This window comes from Mauremys reevesii, linkage group 1 (genome assembly GCF_016161935.1).
Source record: "Mauremys reevesii isolate NIE-2019 linkage group 1, ASM1616193v1, whole genome shotgun sequence".
In the NCBI taxonomy this organism is placed as follows: Eukaryota; Metazoa; Chordata; order Testudines; family Geoemydidae; genus Mauremys; species Mauremys reevesii.
In genome coordinates this window covers 164,648,789-164,673,637 of record NC_052623.1, presented here as the reverse complement: position 1 = coordinate 164,673,637, position 24,849 = coordinate 164,648,789, and the positions used below count along the sequence as shown (strand labels likewise).

Genomic DNA, 24,849 nt, shown 5'->3' with positions numbered 1-24,849 from the left:
ATACTGATGTGGAAATATGGAGGTACGCTAAGGTCCTGAGAAATCAGAAGATCATTGGGAAATATCAGCTAGAGTTCTATCGACTTTTTTTTCTTTGGCTGAGATCTGGTATTACTCTGGATGTCCTGATGTGCCCATGCCCCCACCCCCAAAGAACATGAAAGAATAAAGGAGCAGGGCCAACTACCTCTTACTTCTTTCTTACCACCCTGGCATTGAGACAGAACTTGGGCTCTACCCACCTTATTAGAGTAGTTACTTAGTTGTTAGTTAGCTTGTTATTTTTATATTGCCAGTGGGCAAAATTAAACAAAACAATTTGTATGAAGAACTGTACTTAATATAATTAACAACAGAGGCCGTAGACTTCATGGCAGAACTTAAATCTCTGTTTTAAATCTTGTCCCAACTGTGGCGTTTCTATGTCTCTTTATGACTGGCACTATAGGTGCCTTTTTGGTTTTGGAGAAGAGTTTAGATCATTGTTCTATCTGACACTGCTGCTTGAAGTGGACTCAGAAGGCAAGGGATGCCCACTTAAAGCTTTCTGTTGGAGCGCCCAACACCACCTGCCTCAGACTCTGAAAAGAGAGAGGTGGCCAAGGGACAAACCCCCAAGCAGTCCATTAATGTTAGCAGTCCTGTGAACTGTGCTTCTGCCCTGAGCTTGTGGGCTGCCTCCTTGACCAGAAACTTCAAATCTCAGTAACTGACAACTGAAGAGCACAACAGGCCTCCTTGATGCAGTTAACCTTGGTCTGGGGGAGGACGCGCCAAAGACAAGCCTAAACATAGGTCACCTTCTCCAGTACTTATGAAACCAAGAAATGAGGCACCATTCTTCAAGTGCTTGCTCGTGTGTATTCCACAGTAGGTGTGCATGCTCACCACATGCACCAGTGCTGGAAGTTTCCCTTAGCAGTACCTGTAGGGGGAGCACTGCTGCGACCCCGGGAGTGGCGCCTCTATAGCAGTTCCTTCTTGCCACCAGTGATGGTGCATCAGAACTACCTGCTCCAGCTTTGCTGCAGCTCATCCCAGAACTTGTTTCGTTGTTAGTACCTGTGTTAGTTCGATAAAAGTTCCAGTTTAGTTAGTGTTCCCTCCAACTCTGGCTGGCCTCAGAGTTCTCCCAGGCCTGGGACAAACTGGACAAGGGCCTCTCGGTTCCGGCGCCAGTGATCACCACACTACAATGGTGGTCCTGCCCGGCCAATATGCTCCAGGGAATTCTCTTCCGGGACCTGACCCTGTCACTAGACCTAGTGTCCAATGTATCGGACTTGGGCTGGGGGGCCCACCTAGGGAACTCTCAGACCCAAGGAATGTGGTCAGCTGTGGAGCTGCCCTGAGTTCCCTGATGTTTATGTGAAGGGACGATCCGCTTAGGCTGCAGGACATTCAGCTCACAGCTACATGGCAAGGTGATCAGAATACAACACCGCAACGTTTTACATCAACAGGCAAGGTGGGACGCCGTCCTCGGCCCTCTGCTGGGAAGCCCTCAACCTCTGGGAGTTTTGTATAGCCCACATCTCCTCCCTGAAGGCCTTCCACCTGCCAGGCATCAACAACACACAGGCCGATCGCCTGAGCAGGGTTTTCTCCCGAATGGTCGCTCCACTCAGAGGTCACGCACCAGTTCTTCTGAGAATGGGGCTCTCCCCAAGTAGACCTGTTTGCGACCAGGCAGAACCACCATTGCTACAGGGTCTGTCCCAGGGCAGGTGTGGGGAGGAACACGATCTCAGACACCTTCCTCCTGTCATGGTCAGGCCAACTTCTTTATGCTTTTCCCATTTCCCCTCATCGCCAGGGTCCTGGAGAAAGTAAAAATGAATAAGGCACGTGTCGTCCTAATCACCCCAGCTTGGTCCCGGCAGCATTGGTACAGGACCCTCCTAGGCTTACTCATGGCCTCTCCCCGTCTGTTGCCACTCCACCAGGACCTCCTCTCCCAGGACCAGGGCCACCTCCTCCACCCCAATCTGGACGCTCTCCATCTGACAGCCTGGCTGATCAATGGCTAAATGCGGCTATGAGAGGGTGTTCAGAGGGGGTCAGGCTTGTCCTCCTCGAAACTAGGAAGCCATCCACGTGCCAGACCTACCTGGCAAAATGGTCCCGGTTCTCCAGGTGGGCGGGCGAGCAGGGTGTTTCCCCGTCTGCCCCACTCCAGCTTGTCCTGGAGTACCTCCTTTCCCTTCAAACTCAAGGCCTGGCCCCTTCCTCTGTCAGGGTGCACCTGGCAGCTATTTTGGCATTCCCTCCACCATCACTGGGCATTTCCTCAAAGGGCTAGACCAGTCCTTCCCTTATGCTAGAACGGCTGTCCCTCAGTGGGATCTAAACTTGGTGCTGTCCCACCTCCCAGGGCCCCCGTTCGAACCCCTGGCCACATGCTCGTGGTCTCACCTTTCCTGAAAGGTAGCCTTCCTTGTGGCCATCATGTCAGCCCGGCAGGTCTCAGAGTTTAGGGCCCTGACCTGCGACCCCCCCCCCTTTATACAGTCCTTCACAAAGACAATGTTCAGCTCTGCCCACACCCTGCATTCCTCTCCAAGGTGGTCTCCGCCTTTCACATGAACCAGGCCATCTTCCTACCTGTCCTCTGCCTCTAAGCCGCATGCTTTTAACGTGGAACGCTGCCTCCATACCTTTTATCTGGAGCAGATTAAGCCATTCCATAGGTGTTCACAACCGTTTGTTGCCTTGGCAGAGCACATGAAGGGCCAACCGATCTCCACCCAGCGACTGTCTCGGTGGATCACGTTGTGCATCCGGACATGCTACGACCTAGCAGGGGTTCCCGCACTGCCTATCATAAAGGCTCACGCCAAGAGCTCAGGCCTCATCGGCTGCCTTTGTGGCCCATGTCCTTATCCAGGACATCTGTAGGGCCGCTACCTGGTCCTCAGTGAACACATTCACCAGGGATGATGCTGTTTTTGGTAGGGCTGTGCTTCAGCCAGGGAATCTGAACTCCTACCCACTTATCAGACACATCTTGCAATCACCTACTGTGGAATACACATGAGCCAGCACTTGAAGAAGAAAGGACAGTTACCTGTTCTGTAACTGGCATTCTTCGAGATGTGTTGCTCATGTCTATTCCACATCCCGCCCTCCTTCCCCTCTGTCAGAGTTGGTCCGGCAAGAAGGAACTGAGGGTGGGGGAAGTGCGTGGCTCCCCTTATAGTGCACTATAAAGGCTGCACTCCAGGGGTCGCAGCAGTGCTCCCCCTACAGGTACTGCTAAGGGAAAAACTTCTGGCACTGGTGCACATGGCGAGCACGCACACCTACTGTGGAATAGACATGAGCAACATCTCGAACGCCAGTTACGGAACAGATAACTGTCCTTTTCTTGGACTAATCTCAGGCTTCACCATCAAAAAGTAGTAAACAACCCAGACTGGGTCCCTCCAACGCCTCAACACTGACCATGTACTGAGTGACTCCAGTATCATCCAGCTCTGCAGACCACAGTCCCTTTGGTACACACTTCTAAGCACCAGCGCTCTGTATATAGATACTCTCTATACCTGTGTCCTCAGCACCGAGTTTTCCAGCAGTGACATTCTGAAGCCCAGCATCTCCCACAATTACAATATGTATGGGTTACTGCCTTCCTGGCTGCAGTTTCCAGAGGCAGCTCAGAGCTGTAGCCCAACCTGTTCAAGTCATGCCCCCCTCTGCAGCTTACTGCCAGATCTTCTGCAGGCAAGCGACTGTTCACTTTGCTCCCACCTTTACCCATTTTTTCAGGCTGTAGCATGCAACATTTCTTCTCCTGGAGTAGTTGTGCAGTGGGGTGATAGCCCCCACTTCAGGCATGGCAGAACTGACGTGCAAACATCAAGCTAAATCCATGCAGTGGTCTATTTGTGAGGAAGCTTTTACAGGCTCTTTTTGGAAGGCAAATTATGCCCTGCCTGTTCTCAGCCAACTGACCCTTGCACTGCTAGGGGAGGGGCTGCATTGGACAGGCTTGTTGGGTTCCCACCCTGTCCCCAAGAAGCTGCAATTCCAACCCAGAGAAGCGTAATCCAGTGTTGCTGAGCAGACCAGGGAGAGATTCCAAGGACAAGGAGCACTTTGTCCAGCCAGCTTGGACAGAACAGGACCAGAAGGAAAAAAATCTAAGGGGCTCCAGCTCCCTACCTCCACACACATCCTAGAATTCCCTGGGGAGAGAAGCAGGGCTCGTACTCAGCTCCCCTTTTTCCCAGCTCCAACGGGAATTCTAGCAATGAACCCCAATTCCCTGGGCAGGGGGAGAGGGACCCTGAGAGAGCGAGATCCAGAGGGCTCAAGGTTCCATACAAAGCAAGCTGCAAACACCTGTGGCCTGACCACAGCAGGGCAGCAACACCAGCAAACTGGACCGAAAAGCACAAAAAGGAAAAGCAATGGCATTTAAAACAAAAACTAAGATTTGTCCTCTGCCTCAACCACCACCACCTCCACTGAGAGAGGGGAGCACTCAGATTCAGCCTCTGAGCAGGGCATTTAAAAAAAAAAAAAAGCAACAAAGTTGTTGTTCCACCCCCATGTGCAAACAGGTTGTATCCACATTTCAGATCCAACCTGAGCCAGGCACACACTGCACGGACAAGCTTAAAAAGGCAAATACCTGTCTTCCAAATCCGAGACAGACAGAAGTCCCAAGGTACCCATCCATGAGGACATAATCAGGGAGGAATTGGAAATATCTGACCCGAGTAAGCGCATAAATAGGCATACACTTGTATCTAAATTGCAAGCACCACAAAAATGCCATTACAGATATATCAGGGTTTCTCAAACGTCATTGCACCATGACCCCTTTCTGACAACAAAAATTACCACACAACCCCAGGAGGGGGGTACTGAGCTCGCCCAAGCCCTGCTGCCGGAGGTGGGGAGGGCCAAAGGCCAGGTCCCTCGGCCCCAGGCAAGGGTGGGATGGAGGAGGCAAAGCCAAACCCCCAGCCCCACACAGGGTGCCTGTAACCTGAGCCCCACTGCCCAGGGCTGAAGCCTTTGGGCTTGGGCTTCAGCTTCAGGCCTGGGCAGTGGGGCTTGGGCTTTGGCCCCAGCAAGTTTAACGCCAGCCCTGGTGGCGTCATTACAACAGAGTTGCGACCCACTTGGGGTCCCGACCCACAGTTTGAGAATCGCTAAGAGATACCAACAGTCAATGCTGCAGCAGTATCTCTAGGAAAAGGTATGGTAATACCATCTGAAGGGGATTTATTTCCCAAAGCTCTAACTTAGAAAGGTAGAAGCCATCCTCAGAAGGGACTTGGAGGCTTCATCAGCCACCCTTAGAGCATTCCTGCTTTCAAGAGCCGCAACATCCTGGCTGGATGACCTTAAAGCCATAAAGGACAGATCATCCTGACTTCTGGCCTACACTTTGAAAATTTCCCTTGCAACAGCCTTTGTGGCAGATGCTTCAGTGGATGCAATGGGATTTTCAATGAGGGCCATGGCATCCAGCTTAGCAGTCGGATGCCACAACTGGTTTCATCCCTAGAATCTCTCCACTCACTCCAAAGAAATTCTTGCTCATCTAAATTCACAAGCTCACTTCTTGCTGGGGAAAAACTAGACAACATTGTGGCAGAAAGTGCTGCCAAACCAAAAACAGCAGAGTTACGGATACTACCTCAAACTAAGGACTTCATCCCATCCTGTCTTCATCCACTCCCCCATCTCAAATGACCTCCATTAAATGTGAGCTGCTGTTAATGAAATCTCACATCTCCAGGACACAGGAACAACAGAAAGGGTTCCTTCAGAAGCAAGATTCCTAAGACAATACTCCAATTTCTTCGCTGTCCAGAAGTGGGTGGTGGTGGTATATTGTTTGAGCCATCCAGGATCTCAAGTGGCTCAACAAATGGATGAAGATGACAAGATTTTGGATGGGACTTGCTTACTTCTGTGATTCTAGCAGATGCACATTCCTATATGGCCATGTAACCACAGACTACTGAGATTCACATACATCATGACTTGCTATCAGTACCAAATGCTACCCTCTGGCCATTTGTTGGCCCCCAGGGTCTTTACCAAGATGTTGTTGCTGGTAATAGCCAAACTCAGGATTCAGAGCACTCACTGTATCCCCTCCTGGATGACATTTTGATCAGAGCTTTGACCCAAGCAGCGGCACACTGTGCCACAGTCTGGATGCTGGATCTGCTTCAAGCACATCAATTTGTGATAAACACCAAGAAGAGCTCCTGGTCTTCCTCCATAAAGAGAGTTCATCTGGGAGCACTGCTGTAGCAAAAGGTCTACCCGTGATTGGACAGATTCCACAAGATTCAGAACTTGATATCCATGTTGGTAAAGTGTGCAAGGCCAACCCTAATCGGATGGACCAGGCAGTTTTGGAACTCTGATCTGGTGAGCCTGTCAACGCAGTCCTCTTTCCAGTTACCTGCCACACCCAACAGTCTTGCAGAACTAGTCAGATTCTGCACCCAGTCCTCAGCATCATATCATTACACCTGGCAGCCTGGGTGCTGGCTGTTTAACTGGAATTCAGAGCATTCTGGTGCTAAGCAGGACAGCCTCAACTAGATTGCCGTAAAGCTAAGTGAGTTAGCCAGATTAAAATCCTTCTGTGCTTATTAGAGCATACTCCACTACAGTGCAGGCAACCTATATGGTCAAGTTTTAGTACTATCCTGGCTTCTGAAATCTGTAGGGTGGCTACGTGGAGCTCAGTCCACACTTTTACTCAACACCATTCCTTAGTTAAGGCTTCTAGATCAGATGCCAACTTTAGTAGTGCTGTTCAACAATCCTTGTTTAAATAGGCCTCCTAGTAACCAACTCCAAGCAAGGCAGTAACTGTTGGAAGGTCACCATAAGTGGGATCTCTGTGGACAGACAGTCAAAGGAGAAAATGGCTCCTTGTATTGCAGTAACTTTGGTTCTTTGAGATGTCTTGTCCACGTGAATTTCATGACCTGCCCTCGTTCCTTGCTACTACAGAATTCTACAAACTTGGGAGAGAGGAACTGAAGGGTTGTTGCACCAGTAGGGGGAACACGGACATCCAGGCCACAGTTGCAGCCCCAATGGACACTCCTGGCCAAATGAATCCAGTCTTGCATTCATAAGGGTCATGTGCACCAGGAATGAAATCTATGTGGACAGCACATATTAAAGAACTACAGTTACTGTAAAGTAACACAACTGTTCTTTCTTAAATTTTGTAAAACTTTGTGACCTGTTGGCTGAGACTTTTGCCCTGGTTGGTATTTTCCTATTCCTTCCTGATAATGTTTTCAACAGATAACTGAAGGAGAAGGACAGGCTCCAGTTTGCATTAGGATGCCAGGTATTTCCCCATTGGCTTCCTGCTGCTGTATTCTTTTCAGGTTCCATTTCAACCTTGGCCACTATTGTTCTACACGTTGTCAAATTTGACAATGAGAATGAGAAATTTCTTACCTGATAATTTTCTGCTAGCAGCTTTTGTACTCATTCATAAAAATGGGTAATGCATCTGACCTGTGGAATTTGGAAGTAGTCTTGTGTTGTTGCTTTCAAGTTCCAGAAATTAGCCACTGCCTTTCAACTCAGGCTCCCACAGGAGCTCTTCCAAAGCTGTAGAAACACTCCATTAACAGATAAGCATTGACAAGGACTTGAAGTTACATTAAACCTAAAAACAATTAGATATATCTCCCTTTAAAGAAAAACTGGAGTTATGTCTGTACAATGTGTCTGGAGTTATGTCTGTACAATGTGTCTGATTGATATCGTGAAATTGTATTATGAAAATCTTGCTGTATAATGAATGCCTGTATGTATGTGGATCCGCCATTGTGCACACCAGCCTGGGACAATGGGAATACTTAAGAATAACGAGGATACTTAACCCTCACAAAGCTTATGCTATAAAGCAGCTCAAGCCTTGGAAATCCAGTCTAGTTTTACTCCTCTGAAATCAGGGGTGAGGTAGGAGCAATGGAAGGCGACTAAGAGGAGTACAAACTATGCCTATGGTCAAATATCCTAATTGTGGGAATGGCCCGGTAGAGGGGGAGCCTGAAATGATGCTTGACTGTCCCCCCCCCAGGCTGGCTAGCAGCCGTCTGAGCACTTTAGGAAAGAACTAGGGTCACTCAGGGCTTAACTCAGTAGATCTGGATCAATTTTGAATACAGGAAAGGATTTCTCACTTACCTCCCTGTAATCCCAAAATGGTGCAGCTGCATAAGGCATGGGGAGTCCTCTTCCTGACACGCTTTGTGTGCTACTGTGGAGCTACCCTCTGAGTGTGAGAGTCTGTGCATCTAGAGAGACTCCTTCCTTCAGGCTCTGAACTCCTGTCCCTGGCAGAATGAGGGGCTGTGGGCTGAAAGCCAGAAAAGCACAACTCCCATTACACTGCTCCTTGAAACTTGCCCAGAGATGCTGCAATGTGGGGGAGGGGAAAGGCAGTGAACCTGATCCAGAGCACAGTGAGAGCTTCAGTTTAGGAGAAAAGCCCCAGCAAACCCTCCCTCCAGGGAGAAAGGTGAAGGAGCAGGTTTTACACTACTTGCTCACTAACAATATGAATTGCCTTAATGAAGGGGATGTTTGCTTTTGCGTTTTTGGGTCCTGGAGCCTCTGGAGTTTGCAAGACTTAGCCCTGTGAGGGGTTCTCCTTTCTGCAGGAATCCTCATGTTCTTGGTGCAGCCTACCACAGTGGAGCTGTGGCTTTGGATGGGGTCTGAGACCTTGGCATGCCAGAGTGAAGATTGGCAGCTTGGGGCAGCAGGGCATAGCTCACTCGCTGAGGCGACTGGGAAGTTGCCTGTGCCACTTCTTACATGTGGCTCAATCCTCGGAGGCCTTCACTGCTGCTGCACTAAGGGGTGAGAGTGGCTCTGGAAGCTGAACTGAAGTCTCTGCTGCATGAAAACAAATCAAAGTTAAATTATGTAAAACAAAGTGATCAGAAGAAACTGAACTGCCAACGTGTTCCCTTGTTGGAAGAATTATTGCTGGTGAGCTGAGTTAGAGGCTCCTGCAGCAACAGTGGGCTGCCCCTCAATTCAACAGGTGAGAGGTGTTACCTGTTAGTGAGGAATGAGGAGCGAAGCTGGGCAACAGAATTTCCCCCCGTCATGATTGCATTCTGAAAGCTGCTCCTTCTCAGTTGAGGAACAGCAATTAAAATTGAGAGAGAGCTGCCTCTGGTGCCTCTTGGCGTTCATTCTCCTCTTGTCTCAAAGCTGTCCTAGCAGCGTGAGGGTTGGTGGGCTGTGGGCAGCTAAGGTGTAGTTCAGTCTCTCAGTGCCTGAAAAAGAGTTGCTTCACAAATAGAGAACCGTTAGGATTTTCCCTGCTGCTCTCTGGACTGCTCTGCTATGAAGGAGTGGGAAAGAGTGAGTGCAGCTAAGGGAGTAAAAAAACTGATGTGTTCCCCAGGTGATGACAGGCTGGAGAGCATCTGCTCCTGTCCAAAAATAAATAATGGATGAAAAAAACCAAAGGTAAGAGAGTGCTGGATCACCAGACTTGTTCCTATGCTGTAGGCAGAAAGGAGGGATGTGGTGGGTTGGAATATCCCAAAAACCATACTGAATTGACTCCAACATCCACACAGACAAGGCAGAGTCAATCAGTTGTGGATGGGGGAGCAGTTAAGACCCAGAATATGATTGCAGCAATTTAATTCCTTAAGATATTCATACAAATAGAGATGCAGAATGTACCCGTTTCTAACATAGCAGTGGTCACAACAGGCAAACACAGAGACAATGAGATGAACATTAATGATGCCTGGTAAGGATTCTGCACTAAGAGAGCTGTCTCTATAGTTGTGGGCAGCAGTCTTTCTAAAGATCCATGTCACTCATAGCGGGCCATTTTTTCTGAGGGACCCCTCCAATCTCCTCTCCCTTCTCTGAGCTCCAATACAACGGCACACACAAGCATTTCCTGCAGTTTTAACTCCTGACTCTCAAGGTGGCTAGCCCAACACTGGGTGTAGAACCTCAGCAACACTGGCCTACATCCCCTCCTCCATAAGGAAAAGGAGCAGCAGCACTCTGCTCTTGATCATTGGGGGAGGAAGGACATTTATCCAGCCCTCTTTCAGGGCATTACATTATACTGCCCACCCCAATGTGTCTAACAGAAGAAAAATTGCAAACTGTGCAGTGGCTGCCCACTAACATCTTGTCCAATCTCTCCCTCCTAGTGACTGAATGAAGTGGCTGCAGTTTTGCTGAGTCTACCATGTCTTCCACAGGAACAGCAATATCATCATATGCTAGCAAGATAAGAGTCACATAAATGCTTAAGTACTTATTGCATCTGCTTTAACTATACTCTGTTTCATATGCATGGGCTGAGGAGGCAGCCCATGCATATTTCCTTTGCTGGAGTGTTGCTCCCTCATTTATGAGTATTTGAAATTCCATTCAGGTAACCGTCATACTGGAAATAATTGCCTGTCTATGCCAGCTAAACTTAGTACAGTGAGGCAAACATCTCCCCACAGTGCATCACTCCCAGTAAATCTAACACTTGGTGATGAGTCAGTGCAAATACTTCCCTAAGGTCATACCTCACTTCCTTACAACAGTGAATTAATTCTTCTCCTTCTGAGAAGTCACTAGAGAAGCATTTGCAGACTTGGTGGCAAATATAATATATATTCTTATATAAAGAAGAAAGTTTTCTGTTTCACTGTATCAACAAAACACCAGTCACAGACAACACTTCTTAATTATTTAAAAAAAAAAAAGTCACATAATTTTCAACATTTACCCAGTGATACTCCTAGGTATAGTTGCCAGTAGAGTGGATAAATATATATGATTAAAAACATTTTTAAAAAAAAAAATCAGATTTTCTGGATTTAAATTAAATCTAGGTTTACTTTCAAAAAGTACCAAAATTATTTAAAAGTAAAATTTGAAATTGACAACCTAAGTTAATGCTTAGATTTACTAGAAACTACTAAAGTCATTTAAATTATTTTAAAACAATATTAAGCAGTATATCTTTGCTTATAAAAGTTTTAAAGAAAGTCAAAAGTACTGAACTGGTAGAAGCCAGTGGCTAGGCACCTGAAACCATGGTTTGTTGCAATGCTAAATCAGCTTTTGACAGCAATAGCCTCTTCTGCAGGTGCAGAGAGAATATTTTTTATCATTTAAGTTTATTCAACAGTTAATTCAAAGTTAAACCAATTGGGAGCTGGAAAACCAGGGGAGCTTGTTTTCCTCTACCAATCTATGAATAAAAATGAGGTATGAGAGGATGAACTCTACTAGTTCAAGATTCTAGATGTCATGGTGGCCATCAATTCAGTTCACTAAATACAGATAATACTTCCTTTCTTTAATAAATCATTTAGTTTTAAATGCAAACTATTTGGATAATTTGCTTACATATTCAGGACATTTAAGGTAGTTTTATCAAACTAAGAATAAAAAAATCAAAATGCTGGTTTGTGCATTTTTAATTGAATTTTAATTTCTATCTAAATAGAGTGACACAAAACACAAGTCAAAAAATTAATCATTGAGTAAATAAGAAATCCATCATTCACCATTTTCTAACAAGATAAAGAATCTGAATAAATGTCAGAATCTACATAGTATCAGAGGGGTAGCCGTGTTAGTCTGGATCTGTAAAAGCGGCAAAAAATCCTGTGGCACTTTATAGACTAACAGACGTTTTGCAGCATGAGCTTACGTGGGTGAATACCCACTTCGTTGGATGCAAGTAGTGGAAATTTCCAGGGGCAGGTATATATATGCAAGCAAGAAGCAAGCTAGAGATAACGATGTTAGTTCAATCAGGGAGGATGAGGCCCTGTTCTAGCAGTTGAGGTGTGAAAACCAAGGGAGGAGAAACTGGTTCTGTAGTTGGCAAGCCATTCACAGTCTTTGTTTAATCCTGAGCTGATGGTGTCAAATTTGCAGATGAACTGAAGCTCAGCAGTTTCTCTTTGAAGTCTGGTCCTGAAGTTTTTTTGCTGCAGGATGGCCACCTTAAGATCTGCTATTGTGTGGCCAGGGAGGTTGAAGTGTTCTCCTACGGGTTTTTGTATATTGCCATTCCTAATATCTGACTTGTGTCCATTTATCCTTTTCTGTAAAGACTGTCCAGTTTGGCCGATGTACATAGCAGAGGGGCATTGCTGGCATATGATGGCGTATATTACATTGGTGGACGTGCAGGTGAATGAACCGGTGATGGTGTGGCTGATCTGGTTAGGTCCTGTGATGGTGTCGCTGGTGTAAATATGTGGGCAGAGTTGGCATCAAGGTTTGTTGCATGGATTGGTTCCTGAGCTAGAGTTACTATGGTGCAGTATGCAGTTACTGGTGAGAATATGCTTCAAGTTGGCAGGTTGTCTGTGGGCGAGGACTGGCCTGCCACCCAAGGCCTGTGAAAGTGTGGGATCATTGTCCAGGATGGGTTGTAGATCCCTGATGATGCGTTGGAGGGGTTTTAGCTGGGGACTGTATGTGATGGCCAGTGGAGTCCTGTTGGTTTCTTTCTTGGGTTTGTCTTGCAGTAGAAGGCTTCTGGGTACACGTCTGGCTCTGTTGATCTGTTTCCTTATTTCCTCATGCGGGTACTGTAGTTTTGAGAATGCTTGGTGGAGATTTTGTAGATGTTGGTCTCTGTCTGAGGGGTTAGAGCAGATGCAGTTGTACCTCAGTGCTTGGCTGTATACAATGGATCTTGTGGTGTGCCCGGGATGGAAGCTGGAGGCATGAAGGTAGGCATAGCGGTTGGTAGGTTTTCGGTATAGGGTGGTGTTAATGTGACCATCACTTATTTGCACCGTGGTGTCTAGGAAGTGGACCTCCTGTGTAGATTGGTCCAGGCTGAGGTTGATGGTGGGGTGGAAGCTGTTGAAATCGTGGTGGAATTTTTCCAGAATCTCCTTCCCATGGGTCCAGATGATGAAGATGTCATCAATGTAGCGTAGGTAGAGAAGGGGCGTGAGTGGACGGGAGCTGAGGAAGCATTGTTCCAGGTCGGCCATAAAAATATTGGCATATTGTGGGGCCATGCGGGTGCCCATAGCGGTGCCACTGATCTGGAGATATATATTGTCATCAAATTTGAAATAGTTGTGTGTGAGGATAAAGGCACAGAGCTCAGCAACCAGTTGTGCTGTGGCATCATCAGGGATACTGTTCCTGACAGCTTGTATTCCATCTGTGTGTGGGATGTTTGTGTAGAGAGCCTCCACATCCATGGTGGCTAGGATGGTGTTTTCTGGAAGGTCACCAATGCATTGTAGTTTCCTCAGGAAATCAGTGGTGTCACGGAGATAGCTGGGAGTGCTGGTGGCATAGGGTCTGAGCAGAGAGTTCACATATCCAGACAGTCCTTTGGTGAGAGTGCCAATGCCCGAGATGATGGGGCGTCCAGGACTTCCGGGTTTATGGATCTTGGGTAGTAGATAGAATAACCCTGGTCGGGGCTCTAAGGGTATGTTGATTTGTTCCTGTGTTATTGTAGGGAGTATCCTGAGTAGATGGTGCAGTTTCTTAGTGTATTCCTCAGTGAGATCTGAGGGAAGTGGCCTGTAGAATTTGGTATTGGAGAGTTGTCTGGCGGCCTCCTTTTGGTAGTCAGACCTTTTCATGATGACAACAGCACCTCCTTTATCAGCCTCTTTGATTATAATGTCAGGGTGGTTTCTGAGGCTGTGGATGGCATTGCGTTCTGCACGATTTAGGTTATGAGGCAAGCGATGTTGTTTTTCCACAATTTCTGCCTGTGCACGTCAGCGGAAGCATTCAATGTATAGGTCCAGACTGTCATTTAGACCCTCAGGAGGAGTCCATGTGGAAAGCTCATGCTGCAAAACGTCTGTTAGTCTATAAAGTGCCACAGGATTCTTTGCTGCTTTTACAGAATCTACATAATTGCTTAAATAAACAAGTATAGATATCAGTCTCCTGGTTAGAAAATAAAAATCAAATTTGGTGTAAAGGCTATATTTAGTTGCAAATAAACATGTTATAATGGTTATGAATCAATGAGAATCAAGCTCTCTTTAGGAAAATAAAGTACAAATGCAAAAGATTAAAAATTATGAGTTAAATCAAGATTTCTTGTTTGCTGATTTAAATCATCATTAAAATCTGTGATTAAAATTGCTCAGATTTAAAGCAATCCACCCTGGTGGCTGCAACTGAACAACATGAGAACAGTAGATATTTCTAAAACTATCAAATTGTGTGGGGTTCTCTTTAAAATTTCTTTGATTTTAAAAATTTCCCATTCAAAGGTTTTTGTATGTCAATTTTAAGCAAACTTTGTTCATATCAGATATAAATCAAAACCAATTAATTGTATTTACTTTGGTTCTTTACCTGATTCTCTTTGTTAGCTAAAGAGTTAGCAACTTTACGATTAAGGCCAACATCATCTTTGAAATCCAAATGATGCATGCATTGACATAATGGAACAAACATGTCTGTCTGATGGCTGCTGCTTTTGCAAGGAGCATTATGTAAGAATTTATAACACTGTGTCATTTCGGTGATGTAGTTTCCACAGTTTTGTTAGGATAACTTTAGATCAATTCTAGATTCCCACTACAGTTTTATCTTGGAATAACATGCTTTAATTTAGCGGGAGAAATTATGCTGCTCTGTGATTACTGTACCTTATTTTACTCCTGGAGGAATTCTGCACCAAAACATTAAAAATTCTGTGCACAGTGTTTTAAAATTTTGCAATATTACATATTTTATTTGTCAAAATAACACAATATAAGCACGCCAGTTTCAATTACTTTGGTAATTTATTTCAAAATACCTCTCAACAAGTATGTCTGTAACACGGACAACAACAAAAGATTCAGGAAATGTTTTCTGACAAATAGATTCCTTACTTAGGCATATTAATGCAGAACTCTGAGTAGTAATTCATTTAAACAATACAGAAACACATTTCCCACACCCCTCAGAAACAGTGCAAAGTCTTGGAGGAGTAAGGGATAATGGAGGAGCTGAGGGAGAGGGAAGTAATTGCTGGGAAGGAGCCTGGGTCTGAACATGGAGAGTTGTTGGGTGTGGGTGGGAGAAGTACGGTATTAGGCTTTTTTGGGGTAGGAAGGGATTGTTAAGGTGCCTCCACTCTGCAAATCCTAGCTCACCCTTAGCCTCTCTCATTCAGTCAGGTACATCTCCCCCGCCCCACACAATGTGTCCATGCACCCCCACTCAGCCACCCATCCTCCCCCCATCCCTATGCATCCTTGCATCTCCCTCCCCCCACGTGTCTTGGCACCTTCACTCAGCCACCTCCTCCCCTGTCCCTATGTGGCCCCTCACCACCATTCAGCCAACCCCCTCCCCCCATGTGGTCTTACACCCCCGGCTCGTTCCTGTGCCCCTACTCAGCCACCCCACTATCCCTGTGTTCCTGCACCCCCACCTCCATTCAGCCTCTACCCAGTCTGTCCCTCCCACTAGCCCTTCTGAACCCCAGTCTGTGACCCATCCCCTCATAACTCAATGCACTGACCTGGCCAGCCCCATAGGCCGAGCACTGTGGGGAAGGTAGCATCTTTCTCTTCTCTAGCTGCAGCTGCTCTCTGTTCTGGTGCCACAGCAGCCCCTGCTGGGCAAAAAGAGTAACTGCAGCATCTTCTAGCAGGATGTATTTTCTGAGGGAAAAATTCTGCATGGCACATGAGCTCCCCCAGGAGTAGTATTTGTTGTGTTTTCACACTGTCAAATGCAGGGCAGACTTCAATTAAAAAAATTCCGCTCATTATGACTGTCCATATTCAGTGTTGAGATCTCTTCACACCTTGCTCTGGAGTGAGTGCTGCTCTTCCTGTAGAACTCCCTCCACTCCTCCGCTTCAGTAGGCCTCCTCAGAGCACCACAGCCAGGATGGTGAAGTACAGTGGTAGCTAAAAGTGGGGTCGGTGTTCAGAGCAGTTTTGGAAAGCATGCTTGAACGCTACAATACCCAGTGAAACCTGTAAAAGTGGCCACACCCTCACTGAGCAACTGCCTTAGCTGCAGCGCCCACCCCAAAGCAATATCAGATTTAACTCTTTACCTTAAAAGTCCACTGTTAAGTAATCCAGTTGTGTCAGTCTCAGCCCTGCCAAATCTATAGGTTGATATGGTATAAATCCCTAGTGTGACAACACCCAACTCACTGGCTGTGCTTCTCTAGTCTCGCCCCAACCCCAGGGCCAATCAACCAGATGCTTGCCCAGACAGCCAGTACTTGCCACAGCCACTGCTCAGCCCCATGCAGTTGCTTTCTTCTGGCTCCTCCTGTGCCCCGGCTCGAGGGGTGAAGATCAGGCCCCCTGCTAGAAATGAAGAACTCCTGCTACCTCCAGACAGGCCTGAAAAGAGGAAGATCCTGACAATGTGGGATGGGAAAGCAATGCTAGGTTTTTGTGTATGCAAATATTCGGGGGGGCGGGGGGGGGATGCCCCAATACTGTGAGCTTTCAGGTTCTCCTCCAGGTTTAGAAGGAAAACCCACCAGTCTGTGCAGCCAATCCAAGCTGCTACTCTTGCTATGAGGCTTCCTTCCTTCCTTCCTCAGCATGTGGAGCGGGCAAAGCTCCTTTTTTCCCATTTCCCCACTCTCCCAATGCCTCCTTAAAGGGTCAAGAGCGATCAGCCCTGCTCCCCAGCACCACACCCTTGCGTGTAAGAAGCTTCCTGCTGCACCCCTGGCCTAGAGGCTGGGAATGAGACTCCCAGCTGCCCCCATCCCAGCTCAGACTCAGCCAGCATCAGAAAGGAAAAAAGAGAAAAAAGCAGTTGGAGACAGAGATGAGTGCTCATTAGTATTATTGGGAGGGGAGGTGTCTGGATGGGTGGAGGGACCAGTAGTAATTGAAGCAGTAATTGGTGATGACAGTGTGTTTCCAACTCCTCTCCATTGTTGTGGGTTACAGGGTGTAGAAGAACATGGCAGCTCTTCACCTTAAGAGCCCCTGCACAATCAGCACCTACCCTACTTTCAATATATACAACTTTAGAATAGGCCATGTTTCCCCCCCAGTGATGCCTGATATGAATCTGTGAGCTACTGGTTTTGCATTTGGGCATGGCCAGCAGTACAGGTCCTTCAGTGACTAAGACAAATGCATTCATTCATACACATTTTTAAAAAGCACTTGTCACAATAGTATCTGAGGGCTAGTCTACACTTACCTGCCGGGTCGACACGGTGAGTTCGACTTCTCGGAGTTCGAACTATCGCATCTAATCTAGACGCGATAGTTCGAACTCCCCGCACGCTCCGGTCGACTCCGGTACTCCACCACTGCAAACGGCGGTGGCGGAGTCGACCTTGGAGCCGCGGACTTCGATCCCGCGGCGTCTGGACGGGTAAGTAGTTCGAACTAGGGTACTTCGAGTTCAGCTATGCTATTCACGTAGCTGAACTTGCGTACCCTAGTTCGACCCCCGCCCTTAGTGTAGACCTGCCCTAAGACTTCACTACAGCAAGGACTCTGTGCGTTCTGCAGTTTTGCTGCAGAAGACTTCACCTCTTGGTGCAGAAGTGTATTCTAGCATTCCAGAACTAAAAAACCAAAAAACTTTGAAAACTGCTCAATGCTAGGTCCTGAATCTCACTTACTTGAAGTCAGCTAGATAAGATGGTCTTCTATTTGGAAACTGCAAAACAAGCATCGAAGAGCTAGCTGGGTATTTGCACTAAACATTTACTACAGCCCCTCTCCCTTGCTACAGTCCAAAGTATTTTTAAGGGTGGATTGCTGATTACAGATCTCATCCACTTTAGTTTTAAGTATGAGCTTTCTAACTAGTTCAGTTAGAGATTTCCTTGCTTTTAGAAAAGTGTGACAGACCTAGCTACACAGGGCTCATCTATCCTCAAAATGCTACAGCAGCACACCTGCGCCCCAGTAGCTCTTCAGTGTAGACACTGCCTATGCTGACAGGCAGGGGTTTTCCTGGCAGCGTAGGTAATCCCCCTACCTGAGGGCTTGCCCACACTTGAAACACTGCAGCGGTGCAGCTGCACTACTATAGCACTTCACTGAAGATGCTCCCTATGCTGACAGGAAGTGTTCTGCTGTCGGCGTAGGAAATCCACCTCCCAGAGAGGCAGTAGGTAGGCTGATGGGAGAACTCTTCCATCGACCTAATGCTGTCTACACCTGCAGTTAAGTCAGCTTAAATACATCACTCTGGGGTGTGGTTTTTTCACAATAGCTATGCAGATGTAGACCAGTCCACAACTTGAAAGGGCAAACGCTACTTCACATATAATTTCCAGCTTTAAAGGGGAAGTTTGAATGATTACCATCAGTAGCTCACTTTAAAAGTCCAAACTGCTTCAGAATTCAGATAGGTTAAACAAAAAAATTAGTTCACTGCAAGCAATAGCTACCTCTCCTGAAATGAGCAGAACAAAACTTCATGGATGCAGACTTATGGTCATGAACTAATATGAAGGGCCATAGTCTAGAAAACTGGTTATGTTCAACAAAGTTTAGAAAAGGATAATAAAACAAGTTAGATTGTGATTTAATGATATTCTCCTAATGGTGTGAAATAAAGAGATTTGTTTAAAGCTATTCAATATTAATGGTTGTGGCTTAAGCGCTAGATCACAGTTGTTTCAGTAAGATCAGACAGTTTTGGGGACTTTCAGATTTGACCTATGGGATACTGCTGAAGGGCTTTGAATTAATAGAAGATTGAGGGCTGAGGAAAAAGTCAAGAAGTCACAGCCTTTTTTGGATGCTTCTTACTTTCCAGTTTTAATGCTGCTAGAAGTAAAGAAACTGTCAAAGCAGGACACATTTTAAGTTGTGCCTTGGAATTTGACCAGCTCTGCTAACATTTGAGTATAGATGAGCAGAGTCATCAACTTCAATTCATGGTAAAGATTAGTCTGTCAAAAAGCCCCAAACCCCTCTGTAGTGGTGAAAAGAGTCTATGAAAAATGTAAATAGAGTTCAGATGAGAGTCTTTGGGCTTCCACCAATCCCTAATTCTGCAGAGCAGAAAAACAATGCCTTAAAAAACCCTGGTAATTTAAGATTCTGGGGCCCACTAATTACCATCTCCCCACTCTCAACATGAGGGCAAAAATCTATTGTTTACGCTGTAAACAGTACAAAATAACTGGACCACTGCGTTCAAAGAACCAAGCTAGAGTCTTTCATACCTGAACAATAAAGAAACAGATGCACAGTGAAGCACAAGGAAGGTTATATACGTGACTTCCTGCTAATCATAGCTTAGTTTTTGGAGGGCAATCTCCCCTCCCCGCATCTTTTCAGCTAAATGGCTTAGTAAATGGAAGGGGAGGACTCATGTGCTCTCTCTTCCCTAAGGAAAATAAATTGTGTTCCTTCCGTTACATTGATATTACTAGCTGAAAGGGTGTCATCCATGTAGCAAGATTAGCTGGGAGCTTTAACATGCTCTCCTCTCCAGCAGATCCAGAATAATCTCCATAGTTTGTCTCACACACTCCAGTAGGTGTCACATCTGAACAAGCACTTCAATAGGATGATCTAGGTTGGCGTAGTTCTGTGCTGGAGGGTGTCGGTCAACTGTTCCTGCTGTGACAATGCAAGGATACAATGCCAGTACTCTCTAAACTAAATGCAGGATTCATAGCAGCGTTATTTATACATTGTTTCCATTAGATGTTCATTACATGCTTACAAAAGATCCCTAAAAATCTGTAAATTCACATGGCCATTTTGGTACTGGCCAATAGCTGGCAGTCTAGTATCATCCTGCCTGTTTGAAAGTCACAGACTTCATTTCCCCACCAAATGATCCTGTGATAATATTTCCAGATCACTTGCAAACACTGTTTTTGCAGTGGCTGAGGAGAGGATTTTGTAATTACTTAATGCCAACATGCTGTACTGATACTGCAAATTGTTAAACTAGATTTTTAGAACTTCAAGTTTTTATTCCTTAAAATATGAAAATTGCTGAATAAGGATTTTGCCATTAGCCAGACCAGAGGCCTGAATAGCCAGCTGGAAAATTTTGTATTTTTCTGTTGGATGAAGGGAGGGGTAAAGCTAGAATCAGATGTTTTGTCAAGTGTCTTCACTTCAAGATTGAATTAATGTTTTAGGCACCTGCTCATTTTGTTTTGCAGTGCCTTTTCCTCCTTCCCCCACCCCGGATGGTTTCATTTGCAAAAGTACATTCAGAAAAAGCACACTTTGCCTTTATACATACATTTTTCTTACATTATCAAAAACACAATTCTTTCACCCTACACCACCTCCCCAAAACAAGACAGTCTCCTGGTTTAGTTCCTGCTGTGGCAGTTTAAGCATGTCTACCCAATAAAGATGTGCTAACTAAAAAAAAAAAAGGCAGCAATGGAAGGCTTTTATCAGCAAATAGTAAAAAATAATAATAATAATCATTCATTTCTGCATGGCACATTTCCCCTTCCCCATGCCCCCTAACATAGTTACATCTTGACATATTCAGCAAATGTCAACTAAACCGTCCAATGAAAGAGGAAGCAGCTAGTAACTGGCTCAGATAATTACCCATATAATACCATATTGCAGGCAAAAGGTTAACTGGGGCGGTCAAAACATACATATGTTTATGCAGTCTTCAGTAAAGTATTCTACCTTGCACTAAAGACGGGCAAAGGAAGAGCTAGTCTACAATGTAGCAGCCAAGCATGCTGACAGCAGCCTTCATCTGATACTTTGCTCTTGTGGCAACAAAGGCAAGGACCCACATTTTCACACCACAACTAGATTGTAGGTTAAGAACTCAGTAGTAGGTGGAAAAGAAATTAACGCGGACTGGCTAATCAAGAGCAGGAGGTCTGGCACAACTACAAGTTAGAACCTCTTCTGACAGTTTGGTCCTCTCAAAGCAGTCGAACTTATGCAAGTAACTGACCAAGCTAACTAGAACGTGATAGTCGTATCAACTGTGTTACGATAAAAAGATTTAGCTCTGAGGTTGTTCCCTGATTAATGGATTCACTTCCCAATCTAACTGAAACATACCTAGTTTCCTTTCATTTCATATTCTTTGTGTGATGCTGCTCCAGTAACACTGTGTTGCAATTCTGTAGCACCATTCAAATGTCTCAAAACATTTCCTGAACATTAGGTCTCTCAGCATCCATATGATGAGGTGGCTTAGGAAACATCTAATTTCACAGTCTCTCCTTCAAGGACCAATACATAGCAGGGCCTGTTAGCTGCTTAGATACAAGGATTCTTATAAAGGAAACATTTAAAGAGTTGGCACAAGTGTTAAATTATGAATTAATCATAAAAACTTACTGTGTGTTGTGCATCATAGGAATGTGCAAAAAACATCCCTTAAGGGTTAAGAAGAAGGAAAAAAAAAAAAAAAGAAGAGAGAAAGGGAGGCATGGCTGTTGAATTCAAAGAGCTACCTTGCAGGAATCTCAACAGAAAAGCACATTCATTAATAATATCAGAAGATAGACAAAGTGTTTGGTAAGAGTTACAGAGAACTGCACTCCCTTCCAACACAGAAGTCAATAGTGGGATGAGCAAATGTTTTAGTCCTTCAATTAAAATAAGCTTGAAGATATGAACTGAATTTCCATTTGGTAGCTGAAGAATTTCCTTGTTCCTCCATTAGCAATTCTCCTGTGGATATTCACACTCTGCAGAGCTTCAGTGGGAAATTTTCTGTGATGAGGTGATCATCATGCAGGAGGACAACAACGTTAACTTCAAACTCTAGGGGAAAAAGAGAGCTTTGGTATTAACTCAAATTGTACAGTAGAAACAATGATAATTCTGTGGCTCCTGCTCTCAGCTGCTTTCACCTTAGATAAATCTTTCCAGCTGTTTTTAGTGTTCTAGGATTATCTGTTGCTAGATGATTCAACACAGTAGAAAACAACAGGGCACTAAAAAAATGAGCAATTTCTCCAGCCTATGTGTCAACATATATGTAGCTCCATAAAATATTTGACTAACTGCATTAGTGGTAACCACCTGTCTAGCCAATATTAGCTAGTAATTTACTGTTAGCATTATAGTAAGAAGTAGATCTTGAGGAGTAATTTTAAGGAGTTTAGGGTAGTGGTTCTCCAAACAAATCCATAGGAGGGCATTGCACATATAAAAGAGCACATATAAGAAGCACAAAAATGGATGATCAAAGTTGGTGAAGCAGAGGAGATGTAATTGGGGATGATACTAAGATACAAAAAGTAGGAAGGAGCTAAGTTGTGGAGGGTCCTAAACGCAAGCACAAAAAGCTTTATGTAGTGGAAAAGAAGCAGCAATATAGGGGATAGATTCAAAAGAATGAAACTTACTTAGAACTATGGATTATGAAGATGATTTTAGCAGAAACATTTTGAATGTCCTTAAGTGGAAAGTTTGATGAGATTGTCAGGAAGGAGGGAGGAAATTGTAATATTCAGGAGGGGAGAAAAGGGCCTAGACAAGAGTTTTTGTGGTGTGCATTGATGAAGAAACAATCTCGGCAACACTATGGAAGAAGTCGACAGATTTGGATATGGCTTGGTTGTGAGTCAATAGATGGAGTCACAGACAACCCCCAACTTCCAGGCCTGAGTGACTGGGAGAATGGCGGGTGTGTCAGTGATGGCAGAAAGGGATAATGGAAGGAAAGCATCACTTTTCAGCATTTTACCCTCCAAATTTCCTGCTGCTCTTGAGAGCTGTGGGTGTTCAGCACATTTAATCCCTACCAGAAACAGATTTTTGCCATTAAAACTGCTTATCTCTGAGAATTTTCCTGGTCAGAACTAGTTTAGTTCTCGTTTAGACCACTTACGAAATTACTAAGAGTAAGAAGACAGAATATGCTAGACAGAGAACTTAGTTTGAATGGAGACGGTTATAGCTAAAGGAATGGTATAGAGGTTTTTAATGAGACAAATTGCTTGGTATATTTAGTATTCCCTAAAACTAGTGGACTGACAGACCTGGAGCCCGAGTCTTCTTTATTCACAACAGGTACTGTTCAAAGAATGGTAGTGCTGATTTCCCCACATTGCTCTGGTAATATACTTCAACCCTGGTATGGAATCACCTCTGTTGATAAGAAAGTATTCTTGGCCTCCCTTGCAAAGCTGCTCATTAGTGCCAGTGGTGGTAGTTTGAATTGTGGCCTCTTGCCCACTAGAAACCGAACTGAAACTAGCAGCTTGTTTCACATGGATTCTGAAGGTACCAATATTTCAAAAAATATCTGGGTCCTTACCAACTTTGAAATTTGTAGTTTCCAATGTAGGGCAGGTAAACAGCCTGGGGAATACCATGTATATTGGAATAGACAAGCTTCTGCAGACATCCCCATCAGCAATCTGAATATTCTGAATCTCTGTAGCATCTCTAGCATAACCTTCAGCACAACCTGGAGAAAACAAGTATTAGAGTGAAGGGAAAAAAAAGTAGCACTAATTCTACTAGAAAGTTATCAAACATAATTCAAAGGCTGGAGGCATTAGCAAAAAAAAAACAAACAAAAAAAAAAACACACCACCTCCCTTTTACCCATTAGAGCTTTGACTTTATGACTGTTTAAAAATTACATCTGAACACTCTATAAATTGATACTTTCAATATACAAAAAGTAACTTTTGCCAATGATTTCTACTGCTTTAGACAAGTATGCTATGTCTATTTAGAATATAAATATTCAGATAACCAGTGTGGTATATTCAAATTTTAAATTTACATGAAACAACCTACCACAAGTTTCCACACGTACTAACTGTAGCTCAATACTTTTGACTGCAGCTTCTGCATTCTCCACCACCAACTCCCCAGTTAGCGGTTGTGTAATGATGCAGTTAGTTGAGTTGAGATGACCTTTGATGAAAAATTTTGGGAGCGAGGCTCTCTAAATATAGGGTGGGAAAAAAAGTCACATTGCTAATCATAAAGAGCACAGAGAATGCCAAGTAGGCAAAATCACCCTTTGTGGAAAGAAGCAGCATAAGAATTACTGAAGTACATAAAAACCTTACATTAAAAGAACATTAAGGTTGCAAAGTCAGGCCCCTCAAAAGTTAGAAAATGCCAGAATCAAGCTTCCTTGTGCAATGTTAATGGAGCATCCTTGAGCGCATGCATTGTGATATAGTCTCTAATTACATGGTAACTTTTTTCCCCCCCCCCACTAGGTCCCTGCACAGGATGGACTGTGGATGAATCAGGATCTTGAGTGAAGGAGGCTGTTGCCTGTAGCACCCCTGCTTTATTTTTTGTGGCAGTTGGAAAGTTTTTAGTGAATGAGGCAGGGGATTGCAGGGAGAGAAAGGAGGGTCTCAGTGTTAAGGCAGTTGAATGCTGCCCTGAGAACTGATTACTATCCCCGCCTCTATCACCATATAGCTACGTGATACTGGGCAAGTCATTTGAGACAAAAGTGATTGATTGTGTGTTCCTCATTTTCTGGTTCCCAGCTTGAGATGCTGGGGTCTGATTTACAGAAGCGCTGAGCACTCACAGCTTCATCTGAAGTCAATGGGAGCTCTTGGCTGCCATATTCCAATGACTTGGTTGGTTCCCAGTAGGGGAAATATTAAAAAAAAACACAAAAAACTTGTAACCATTACTGAAGAAAACTCTGTTAACAACACAGCATCAACACAAAAGAAAAGACGGTTACTCACCGTTGTAACTGTTGTTCTTCGAAATGTGTTGCTCATATCCATTCCAGTTAGGTGTGTGCGCGCCGCATGCACGTTTGTCGGAAGATTTTTACCCTAGCAACACTCGGTGGGTCGGCTAGGCGCCCCCTGGAGTGGCGCCGCTATGGCGCAGGATATATACCCCTGCCGACCCATCCGCCCCTCAGTTCCTTCTTGCCCGCTACTCCGAC

At 45.0% G+C, this 24,849-nt stretch overlaps 1 protein-coding gene across 3 annotated transcripts in view; it reads right to left on the bottom strand.

Annotated features, from left to right (window-relative positions):
• Positions 1-17,611: 17,611 nt before the first annotated feature.
• The window catches only part of VPS26C (VPS26 endosomal protein sorting factor C), a 31,773-nt gene continuing 24,535 nt past the window's right edge, over positions 17,612-24,849 (bottom strand). For 2 of the 3 annotated variants that reach the window (XM_039483961.1, XM_039483941.1), the window contains 3 exons: positions 23,715-23,865; positions 23,224-23,376; positions 20,179-21,722 (listed from right to left, as the gene is read on the bottom strand). In XM_039483961.1, coding sequence (XP_039339895.1) covers positions 21,640-21,722; positions 23,224-23,376; positions 23,715-23,865 — 387 coding nt within the window. In that variant the 3' untranslated portion in view covers positions 20,179-21,639. Of the gene's footprint in view, positions 19,572-20,178; positions 21,723-23,223; positions 23,377-23,714; positions 23,866-24,849 lie in introns of those variants that run through there. The other variant, XM_039483950.1, reaches the window with a different exon arrangement.